We start from the raw sequence: 12,851 nt of genomic DNA, 5'->3' as shown, positions 1-12,851 counted from the left end.
TTAAAAATGGTGCTTCTGAGTTGTAAGGAGTGGCAAGAAATCTAATTTTTTTCATCATTGGAAGATGAATTTTCTCAAATAGATGTGAATCTGTGAGAGAATTTATATATAAATATGAGTTAGGACTTTATTTAAAGAGTAGGTATTTAGAAACATTTTCTAGGAAGACTATAGAACATATATAATGTATGGCATATAAAATCTAACTTTATATATAAAAAATCAAAATCAATTACCTCATTCTCTTTTTTTTAATTTTATTTTATTTTATTTGTGAACATACTGTACAGAGGAGTTACAATTACATGGGCAGGATACATTTCTTACCAAGCATTGCAGCCTCCTCCTTTGTTTACCCTTCACATCCCTTCCCAGCCTCCCTGCTCCCCCAAACCCAATCCTTTTCCTTCCCCCCTCCCCCCCCCCCCACCGACGTTGTAAAGCTCCTTTTGGACATGAGAACTTGTACTTCTCGTTGTTGCAACAGGTCCACCTGTATCCTTAAACAACTGGTTTTCCCCCATCTCCTCCACAAGTTATACTGACATCAAATATAGTGAAAGCAGGGGTTATACTGTGGGGGAGGGACATACAAAGCAACAAAGAGATAATCTTATAAATGCGTTAGAAACACATGCATGAAAGAAAAAAACATTAAAATACATATCTAAGGCGCTGTAGCTCAAGTGGTAGAGCGCTCGCCTTGAGCTGAAGAGCTGAGGGACAGCGCCCAGGCCCAGAGTTCAAGCCCCACGACCGACAAAAAAAAAAAAAAAAAAAAAAAAAGAATTACATCATTCTCTTATATGTAAAATCTATTCTTAGTTTCCATACTGTACAACAGTCAATGGATAAGATTCAGCCACAAAGCTATCATTCCCCAACTCCTGCAACAATTAATAGAATATTATGGTCAATATTAGTATTTAAAAATGTAGTCTGCAGTAACTGAATAGTTCATTCTAGCAGTGAGAAAACAGAGACAATAGATATAAAATTTAAATAACTTTAAAATAAAATAAACTTTAAATGTAAATAACTGATCTCTATGATTATGATGGAAGTTAAAATGTCATTGTAGCAATGAGGATTTAATTCCTAACATACTTATTGAAACCGCCATATCAGATAATTTCTTTCTTTTAGAAAGCTAAGATAGTCTTACAGTATTGATGTAAGTTAGAAAGTAGTCTTATCATGATTCCAAATGAGCAAGAAAACTTGGCTTATATTGTCTTTGGAAAAAAAGAAGTTATAAATGATAACCAAACATAATAAATACATGGTTAAGGAAGAAAAATGAATATTTAAGAAATTATAAGAAAAGCAATTATAAAATTCCCAAGATTTAACTACGGATAGCTTTTTTTTTTCCAGTCCTGGGGCTTGAACTCTGGGCCTGGGCACTGTCCCTCAGCTTTTCAGCTCAAGGCTAGTGTTCTACCACTTGAGCCACTGCACCACTTCCAGTTTTCTGGTGGTTTATTGGAGATAAGAGTCTCATGGATTTTCCTGCCCAGACTGCCTTTGAACTGGGATCCTCCCATCTCAGCCTCCTGAGTAGCTAGGATTACAGGTGTGAGCCACCGGTGCCCAGCCTGATAGCTATTTTTAACAGGAAAGAACACAATTTCAAATCACTAGTGTAAGAAATATACAGAAGAACCATTTTGTGTATAGAGTTTTAATAATCCCATATTAAGTATTAGTAAGCTCATCTTTTATTCATTAATACATTCAAATTGTCAAGCATTTATGAAAACTAAATATATGCTTGAAATATACCAGGTAGGATAGGTAGGAAAATGGTAATGGCCATCTTTTCCTATAGTAGTAATGAGAGCATGATGTGACGAGATAAAATACTTACAATCTAATATCATATAAGATAAAAATGTATAGGTCATATTATTTTAAATGTGTATTATACAAAGAAAAGAAAGTATCAAGTATAATAGTTCTCTAATATCTTTAATATCAGTATTAGTAGAATATATGCACATATGTATAGATATATATACCTATGTTTATATCTGCATGTATGTTTCTATTTATATACATATATATAATAGGGGAAAATAACATATATGAATATATCTCTATGTAGAAAATTTAAAAATAAAATTTAAAAATAAAAAATAAAAATAATATAATCCCAATTGAAATTCATGTAGATAAAGATTTCTAAAAGGAAAATTAATATATGTATATATATTGATGTTTTACCTAGCAATATATATACATATATGATCATTTTTTCATCCATAGTTAAATCACTTTTAAGCTAGTAAATACATGTATCCCTTAATTGAATACAATAATTTAGCCTGCATTGAGCAAGTCATTCATGACTCTCTGTAGATATTTAATTTGGATCATGTTCAAATATTGTCCCTTTCAATGAAATAGGCTAGGTATTAATCACCTGTTGCATCACAAACAGCATTGTGCTGCTCCTGAGCAGCTTACAGACATTAAGTACTTGCCAGTGTATAAGTAATGTGGGAAAGATACAGATGTACTGAGAATCTAAGCTAGTCTGGGAAATGCGATGTCACTTTTTAAAAAACATGAAGCCTACAGGATAATGAAGAGGTAGCAAGATGAATGGGTCATGGGGATGTGATGAAGACATGAGATTTCTTAACAGGAGAGAAGGCTGGAAGCATAACACATGGAAAATTCATAGAAATTAAAGCTTATCCATTCAGCAAATACCTTTTCAGAACTTAATCATGTACATTTCGAGGCCCTGGAGATGCACTTTAGTAAAGGTAACAGGCAAAAGTCTCTGCTGATGAAGCATGCTTTCTAGTGAGGAATGGTTTTAGATATTAACTATGTCATGTATCAGCTCTAAGGTTATTTGCAAGCAATCAAAATCAAAGCTAGGACAAACACGGAACACCTAAATGCTGTGTAGTATGAATTGCAATTGGACAATGGAGTCAGTTCGTTCAAACAATGACCAGTGAACAGAGACTCAGTGTAAAGAGGACTCAACCTATAAAAACAGAAAAAGAAAAAAAGCATCTGGCTGGGTAAGAGCAAGTACTTCAGGCCCATGATGAGAGCCACCTGGTGCTAAGCATTTAGTAGGTAAAAGGAAATGGTAAATGAACTGAGTATTTTATAGCTACTAGGGAATTTATTAAACAACTATTCCTCGATTCCTGTTTTAGTTACAAATGGAAATGATATTTTAGGAGTGCATAAATTAAATTAAATTTGGCTACTTTTTATTTGCTTAATACTGTGCTAAAATTTGAATTACTAGTAAATGGAAGAAAACAAAATATTTAGCTGTTGTATACATGTCTTTAATGTAACACTGACATGTTAACCTTGGAATTTCCAGAATGCAAGCTACATATTATCTATAGATTGACTAATATCATTCCATTTTTGCATAAACTAATCTTTTTAAATTATCTAGGCAATTATTTAAAACTTGCCACTCAAATACTTTCAGTTGCCTAAGTAGAAAAGAGATGTATTATTGACAAATTATAAATAAATTTAGTTCATTACTATCTTCCAATTAATCAGAACTAGTAACAGCTCAAATTTAGAAATTACACACCTAATGAATATTTTAGTTCGAAAAATGGCAGTGAGATTAAATATATTTATGTACTCTAAATTTCTGCAGGGTTTAGAGAAATAGTTTGATGCCATAGTCTGTTTACTGATTATCTATATGATCTTAATAAGTCAGGCAGTCAGAGAAGAGAGTGTTTTTGATTCACCTGTTTCATCACACTCTGTTGATATTGATGCTACTAAAAAAATAAATTCATAGAAATTTTGCTCTGTAGAACACTCTCTGTAGAAGAGAGTGTTTTTGATTCACCTGTTTCATCACACTCTTGATATTTATGATATTGAAAAAATAAATTCATAGAAATTTTGCTCTGTAGAACTGTAGTAAGTTTGCTTAATTTATATTAGTAGATCAATTTTTAAAATATTTTAGAAACTAAATATATCATAAAAACTATATTGATATATACTATCTAGCACACACAAGTGAAAAATAAGCTACTAGCAAAAGTGTTAAAGACATACAAAGGCCAAGTTGGGCTTTAGTCCTTGTGGTTCTTAAAGGGACTGGGCGAGAACTGAATTGGAAATACATTATGAATGACATAATTCTGAGTCACATAATGCCATCTCCCCAAATACACAAAATCATCTCTTTTACTTCCAGTTATAGGCATCCTCACACACTTAGGTAATCTGAGGTTTTCATGTGTTTTCATGAGTGTATGAATTTGTGTGAGAATAAATATATATGTATGCTTTTAGAAAAATTAGCTTAGCTAGAGATGGGAGCATGGATCAAATAGCAAAGTATTTTCCTAGGCAAAGTCCAGAGCTAAGTCTCCAGCACTGAAAAAAAAACACAAATTAATATTTTGCTAAATTTTCAAAATTATAATTATGAAATTTTGTTTCAAAATTATAATTTTGAATTGTTACTATGTTGAAATGACTAAATTTTTAATATTAGCATATCTATTGGTTTTACTATGTATGTGTAGCACTGGACTGTGAGACTCAGTAGGTACAAAGTATGTAAAATGTGTTTTAAAATATGTTGAAACGAGAAAGAACTGTAGTGATAACTAAAGAGAAATTCTCTTTCCTGTTTTGCAGCTTGCAGACCAGGATTCTACAAAGCATTTGCTGGGAACACAAAGTGTTCCAAATGCCCTCCACACAGTTTAACCTACATGGAAGCCACTTCTGTCTGTCAGTGTGAAAAGGGTTATTTCCGAGCAGAGAAAGACCCTCCTTCCATGGCCTGCACTAGTAAGTCTGTTCTTTCTCTATATAGAATTCCCAATTTCAACCATTTTTGTCTTTCTATGCTAAATATTAAAAATAGATAAATGTGAAAAATCCTCTACTATCAAAGCTATTTGTTTTTATTTTTGATCTGGAAACAAAGCACTCTTTTCTCAGCATAGTTGATTTTCACAAACTCATGAGGAATGCATTTTTCCCTCAAAACATAATCTGATTTTTATGTACAGATACCACTATTCATTTGGAGCCCTGATAATTTTTCATAACTGAATCTGTGTTCAAGGAAGTATGGCCATTTAGGAAAACATAATCTGTAAATCAAACTTCCATTCTTCACTTTAAGGCATAGAAATTTAGGAATAGTTTGTTGAGTTAGGGAGAACCTAGAGGAAAACTGAAATGTGCTTGAATTGATATGCAGGAAAGTTTGAGCATCTTTGATATTTGTCTTTCCTTAAATTTTAAAATTTATAAAGTTGATGTACGGAGGGTCACAGTTACGTAAGTACGGTTATGAGTACATTTCTTTTGAACAGTGTCACACTCTCCCTCACCCTCTTCCAGGTTTTTATCTCCCAATTTCCCTTCCCCATCCCAAGTTAGGTAGTTCATTTCCAACATTGTGTCTAGTGAGTACTTAATTGTTCCATCATTTCTTTATATATCACCTCACACCAGAATTAATCCCAAATGTATCAAAGACCTCAATGTAAGACCAGTTACCTTGGAAAGATTACAGGAAGGGATAAGGGAAGTACTACAGCTCCTTGGCATGAGTCAACACTTTCTAAGTAAAGATAGAGTTATTGTTTAGATTTCTTTGCACAACATCTCTTAATATCTCCCCACAGTTTTTGATTGAGATCAAAACACTACTAGATCTAAATTCCACAGTTATTTTAGTATATGAAACTAGAAATTTTTAATTATTAGTTGTCTTACATTTTATAAATATTGTGAACTATCCATACACTTAAAAAGTGCAAGTGAAGATAATGAGAGAATTACTATGTAAGGCAGAAGTAAAATGTAACCTCTTTAAGAGACTTGTTTAAAATCCTAGGGAAGATATTATAGGGAAAGTCTGTCCTTCTGGATGATTAATGGATGCCAAAATATTATTTCTCATGGGATTCCATAGATGGAAATATGGGTTGGGAATTATATCTATGTCAGATATTCTTTATAATATAAATGTTTCATTTTTAAACCTCAACTGGTACAGTTCATCAACTTAGCTAAATTATTACAGATTTTGGCTCAAATCCTTGTTTTAAGATATTTAATTCATTAATAGTTGTAATATTTTATTGTAAATGCAAAGTAATGACTTTTTTTCAGAAAATTACAACCTGGCAGATTACTACTTGCAATTTTTTCTTTGGAGTACATCTTAAATTTATAAGTAAGAAGTTAGATAGTGGTATAAATTTTTGATCCCAGCATCTGGGGAGGATGAGGTAAGAAAAAGATATACTTGTGGCTGGCCTATGCTACACAGTTAGGTTGAGGCCAGTTTGAGTTAGTCAACTGCTGTGTCAGAAAACAAAACAAACACCAGGAATTAAAAATAAATCTGTCAGTAGGAAAATGATGCTGAGTATTATCTCTTACCTATTTTTAAAAATATTTCCTAATAGGCAAACCTTACTATTACTTTATGTGTCTAATCTTGTTACTAGAGTAAATACCATTCACACATTGATTAAGACTTAGAAAAGGAGAGTTGGTGGCAAAGAATCAGGTTTAGTGAAAATCTGGCGCTGAAGAATACATAAAGGCCACCTCCTCACCGCTTCACCTGGGATGCTCAGTGACACAAAGGCCTTTTATAGGGGGAAAATGGAGGAGCAGGGCAGGAAGGCTAGAAATTAAACTGAGTTTTCATCATCCAGGGCTTGTGTCTCCTTTCTCCTTCTCCATAAGATGGCATTAGACCTTCACTTCCTGGGGCGCAGATGCTAGGAATGAAGCATGTATAGTCAATCAGCATTGGTCAAACAATGGTCTGCTTGACCAGTATCTCAGTCTCGTTATATGGAGCCTTGTCTTGTGGTAAGAAAGAGGCGTCAGGCTATGGTAATTTTGACTTTTCTCACAAGAGGTTTATTGATCAGATCAGCTGTTCTGGGTCCCCAGGTGAGTGGAGGAGAGGAGGAACTCATGGAAGGAAAGTAAGAAAGGCAAGATGGAGACTTCTAGGTATGACTCAGTGGGGAGAAACAGATTACTGTTAACCTGGCTGCTGAAAATCTGTTGAAAATCTTGAGAATACCTTGGTTACACTTAGTGTCTTTTGCCTTGAAAAGGACACATATATTACCAGTTTTAGATGAACACTCCTCAGTTACTATCTCTGTATGTAGACTTGAGCACAAATGTGACCCAAGATAGCAAAGGAGACAGATTTCAAATGAAGGTAGAGATGCCAAGCATCTTCTTATGTATAGTTACTCATTGAACATCACCTCAAGTCCAGAGTCAGTGCTTTTAATGAAAGTATGATCTTATGAAACAAGGTACATGGCTAAGGTAAGATATTCAAACTTTGCTGGATCAGTGTGAGTTCTTCAGAACTTTTGTTACCAGAAATTTTCTTTCTTCTTTCATTTTTCTTTATAATGCTTGTTCTTGTAAATTATATCTTATAAATGCTCTCTACCTTGGCTAGAGTACAGAGAAGCTAGGAAACATTTATTTCTGATATCCTTATACAATGCTATAGAGAAGGAAGACTGTACTATTGTTGTTGGAGAGGAATAAAATGTTCTTTCTATGCAACACAGTTTTTACTTGTGACAGGTGACTGTAGCAAGAGACAAGTTAGCACAAGGAAAACAAATCTTTATTGATACCCATCTGAGGGACACACAAGGTATGAGCAAAGCTCATGGTTTGAGAATAGAAAATGATACTGTTTGCAAGTTTAAAAAGAAGGGTTTAGGGAAAGGCAGGAATTGGGGAGATAACCAGCAAACAAACATAAAGCCTCGTATGGATTTAAGTCAGAGCCTTCTTCATGATCAGTCCCTAGATATCCATCTCATATATTCATCTCTTCCCTCAGAAAAAAAGAAAAATGCATTTACAAATAGAAATGGCCATTTAAAACCTTGAAGAGGCAGAGATTTAGAGAATCACAGTTCAATGTGAGCCCAAGCACAAAACTGGCAAAAGAATTCCCTGTTTCAATCAATGAGCTGGGTATAATGTCCTCTATATGATCTCAGCCATGCAGGGGTTGTATTGGGGCAGGCATATCCAGCTCACTAAGACAGAGGACACTCTAATATGCTAGGAGAGGAGGCAGCAGGTGCCATATGTAGGGGGAATCCCAGTCTAAAGCTAGCCACAAGGAAAAGCACAAGACCATAATACACTAGTGTAAAAAAATAGCTGAAGCAAATAAAGATCTGAGGGCAGAGGTCAAGGGGGAAAGTGGCAGAACACCTAAATTGAATTTTCAGTACCCTCTCCCCTCAAAAGAGGTAATGTGCTGAGATATACGTTTCTTTATAAAAGAAATTTCATTTATTTTGGAGCTTCTTCGATATCTATAATTTCTCAAAACAACCAATAGGCTAAAGACATACATTTTGGAGTGGCTTATATTGGCATCACTCACTATCAGGAATCAGAAGGTTTTACTCCTAAGGAAGGGTGACATACAGTACTATATAGTTGGGTTACCACAGTTCAGCCAAGGAGTATCCTCATAGTATGCTCATATACACAGTGTACTTGTAAGTACACATATCTTCTAGATCCAGTGTAGAATGGCGAAATAGTGCTTACCAGCTACTAAGGTTAGACAGATTATTTAGCCCCCCTAACTTTACAGTGATAACATTTATAGTGATAACAACACAACTGTCACAATGGTTTAATATTTGAAAGCAGATACTATAGGAATGTATTTTTTAAAAAAAATCTTCCCTTACAATTTATCTAGAAAGATTTTCTGATAATTTAGTATCCAACTATTAAACATGTCATGTCACTAATATGAAGGTAGGTTCCTAGTCTCACTAGTTGTATTCCTACATAATGGAAAAATAATAGGCTGAAATAAGATAATTAAAACCTAGACGCTAGACACTGGTGTTTCCTGCTTATAATCCTAGCTACTCAGGAGACTAAGATCTAAAGACTACTGTTTGAAGCCAGTAGGAAGGCCATGAAACTCTTATCTATAAGTAACTACCAAAAAGTGGAGCACTAGCCTTGAATGGAAAAAAAAGCTCAGAGAAGGTATCTAGGATACATGCAGGACTGGAGTATGTGTGTACACACACACACACAACACACACACACACACACACACACACACACACACACACACACACACACACACTGATTAAGTCTTGCGGCTAAAGGCCATCTGGTACAGTAATATTTTCTGAATTCTATGACTAGTCCTGGGAGACCGTAGCAGTTTGTACAACATACATAAAGCAGCAAGGATGAATATTAAAGAATCATACATCCTAAAAATTAGATTAAAAAAACTACAAGTTGGGATATCATTGAAGTAGATAGAAGGGAATCTTGTTAAGTCCATAAACAAATGCAGATTTTGAGGCCAGGAATCCCAACAAGCAGTCAATTATTCCTGATTTTCATTAACTGCAAACAATAGTCAAATTTCAATAGATGAAAAATTGCAGGTTCCATATCTCTACAAAGATGTCCTTTTTTATTCTCTTCCTAACAGTGTTTTAGTTCAGCAAGAGAATTTAGAAAGAATCAATCTTATCACTTCCTAGTGTTTTTGTTAATGTTAGCAATTAAAATAAATATATTTTTAGAAGTAAGCATTATTCCCTTAGTATCAGGGACAAAGAGAGAAGTAATTAAGAATGCAGTAAAAAAATAAGCGTGAGGGAAAGGATGGGTAGTAGAGAAATGGTGAGAATGTTGAAAGAAGTGACATTGGCCAAGGTATTTTGTACTCATAAACATTTTTGTTAACTGGCAGCTCATTTATATAACTACGTAAAGATAATTAAAACATATAAAAGTAATTTTAAAATATCATTTTTTGAGACAAGATCACACAATGTTCTCCAGGCTGGTCTCAAACTCTGAGGCTCAACTGATCTTTCTTGACTCAGTTTCCTAAGTACTGGGACCATGAGCATGTACCAATACATCACGCTGGGTATATGGATTTCAAAAGGTGAAAAGCCATCAGTAAATGTCTTAGAAGGGAAAATTTTCTAGACAAATGTAGTAGGTGATTATCTTAATGTTAGAGCTTTAAGAATCCTAGGAAGCATTCTTCTTTAATGCTCTCCTCCAAAAAAAATTACCATATTATCTTGTCCCATGCATTTGATTTTTCCAGTAAGCATGTTGTAATCTTACTTGGGTTTGCAAGCAGTAACATCTTTTTTAATGTCAGGATGCTGAGATAAGTTCTTTCCAAAGCATATTTGCAGTTTGGAACTTACACTTTTTAAAAATAATTAGTGGTGCTTCTTTTGCATGAACTTTCAGACATATCAAATGAATTAAAAATAAGAAACTGGAAGTGAAATGTGGGTATCTTTCCTCTGATGTCTTAATCTACTTTATCCCCTGCAAACTTGATTTCTCAAGTGACTCATTACTCTGTGTTCTGAAGTTTAAAGAGTGCACTGTGAGGAAGCTCCTCAGGATCCAACTTTGGTCAATTAGGGCTGCTGAGAGCATTGCAGAGTATTGAAGACCCCGATGCTTGCCAAGAAGTCTCTTATCAAAATAACAGTCTAAGGCTTTTCCAGGCCAAAGGGGGGAAGCTTTCACTTAAGTTAGACAAGGTAGGAAAAATAAGAGCTGCTTTAAAAAATACTTATCAAGTAGAAAGAGCCAGGGCTGAGAGAATGGACAAAAAGGACATGTCTCATAGGTACTTGAATGAAAAGCTAGAAAAGAATATTCCATGATCTTAACATTTTTCTTTTTCTATTTCTCCTGTTTTTAAATAAAACAGGGAATTGGTGTTTTAAAGAAGCTGCTGAACAGGTGCTGGAAGATTAAAATATTTAACAACATTTTTGATCCCTTCATGGAATAGTTCCAACAAAAACTGTAATTGATGTGTGTGTGATTCTGAAACACGCCATTAAGGGTTTTGTTTTGTGTTGTTGTCATCATCTAGCCGTGCAATCAAATACCTTGTGAGTAAAAATAGTCTTCTTGTGACTTCATTCTTAATAGTATGTCTTTGTATTTGATACACAATGACAGTGATTGGAAAGAAAGCATAAAACCTCAATTTACCTCAGCTCTAAAGCTTACATTTGTAAAGCATAGTTTTTTATTGCTGGAATAATTGGCCACTTCAGAAAGGCATTATTCTCTCTGTCTCTCTCTCTCTTTCTCTGTCTCATTTTGGTATAATAAATAGTGTTTGAGGCATAGCAGGAGAGCAGTTCTTTCCTGTTCTCAACTGCACTAGCTAGATCCCACACCCAGGGTGACTTACAAGATAGTTACAGTTCAATCACCCCTGTTCTGTTTGTTTTCTCGCCCATTATTCCCATATCTTTATTTTCTATTTTCTAAACCTAAGTTTGCCTAGAAGAAACCTTAATTTTCCATATCACAATTGGAATAAAACTCTACAACCAAGTGGTTCAATGACATTTTGCAGAAGGAAGAAAGGAAGAAGTTTTACAGCTAGGCTTTATTACTTCTGGCAAGCTGTGTTATATTTTGTATTTATCTTGTCATAGAAAACAGGTCAAAATGCTTACTTAATATATTATAATATTGTATTTTTCAAATTAAAATTACCATGCCATTAGAAGCAGACATCTGTAAATAATGAAACTGAAATTTACCAACTTAAATCACAAATATGGGAGAGATGTCATTTGAGTTTCATGGATTTTCTACATATAATTTTTTTTTTACTTTAGTAGAATTAGTTTTACCAAGTAATATGGGAATGATTCATTGATAAGAAGTATGAAGAGAACACCCAGTTGATGATGGAGAATTGACTCCCCACTTGCCAGTATGAAGCTATCCTTAGTCTCCACAGTAGGAACTCAAGGAGAATTTTCCCAGTCAGAATCAGATTATAAAAGGGATTCTTCATAAGCATGGCCTCAGCATTATTCAGTTTAAGGAAAGTTTAATAATTGGCTTGAATATATTCACTCATTGTTTTGTATATCCTCCTCAAATATGATAGTACATAGTATCTTCAATAATCTGATTTTCTAATGGGTGCTCATTTTATTTTAACCTATTCAAACTCAGAAAAGGATCTATGTGGATATGCACTTTTCACAGTGTTAGAGAAACTGGATACTGTTTAACTTAATAGATCTAACACTAAGGAGTGGTTTTTAAATTTACATTTTGGTGCTTCTTAATCATGTAATTGTTTCCAATTATTCTGATCTCAGAGTCTCTGATACATTTCCATTATTTATTTATGTGATATTTTTATAATTAATTATTTTATGGGTTTGAATTGAGATGTGTTTTTCCCCTGCATTGATTAGAGTAGTTGAAAACTATTCTGGACCTTTTCCACAAACCAAATTTATGCCCATAATCTGGCATACAAATTTTGGGATATAAATGTTTACTCTTTAAGTTTCCAAATGCCATAACTATATTTTAAGAAGTATTATCTCACTCCTAACAGGTAATTGGTTAAGAACATTAGCAGTTTTCTGCTATACTCTGGATTTTTATAGGTTAATCTCATATTTCATAATATAAACATTCTCTTCGTTGGAAATGCTTTTGATGTAATTATGTCTATCTGTCCTCAGTAATATCAAGTTTTTACAAAGATATATTCTGAAACCCTCTTCTTCCCAATATGTGTTAGTATTCATGCCATTTGAAATATAATTCCCCATTTAATTTTTAAATTATAGCACCACTGCCTTTGGGTCAAAACAGAACATCACAGACTTGTGAACATGAATACAAAAGTCTCATTGTAATGTGTGGGTTACTGGCAAAGCTTTAGTCTTTTCTTCTTTACAATGGGGATGTTGATGGCTGCTTTATAGAGTTATTCTTCATCACTG

General features: G+C 33.9%; 1 protein-coding gene across 2 annotated transcripts in view; it reads left to right on the top strand.

Moving 5' to 3' along the window:
- Epha6 (EPH receptor A6) overlaps positions 1-12,851 on the top strand; it is a 772,033-nt gene that overhangs the window by 328,126 nt on the left and 431,056 nt on the right. For both annotated transcript variants that reach the window (XM_070030423.1, XM_070030424.1), the window contains exon 4: positions 4,660-4,815. In XM_070030423.1, coding sequence (XP_069886524.1) covers positions 4,660-4,815 — 156 coding nt within the window. The remainder of the gene's footprint in view (positions 1-4,659; positions 4,816-12,851) is intronic.

The sequence above is a fragment of the Dipodomys merriami genome, unplaced genomic scaffold (assembly GCF_024711535.1).
Source record: "Dipodomys merriami isolate MVZ:Mamm:240054 unplaced genomic scaffold, mDipMer1.0.p SCAF_2, whole genome shotgun sequence".
Classification (NCBI taxonomy): domain Eukaryota; kingdom Metazoa; phylum Chordata; class Mammalia; order Rodentia; family Heteromyidae; genus Dipodomys; species Dipodomys merriami.
Note: the sequence above shows the minus strand (reverse complement) of the source record. Positions and strands in the feature narration are given on the sequence as shown.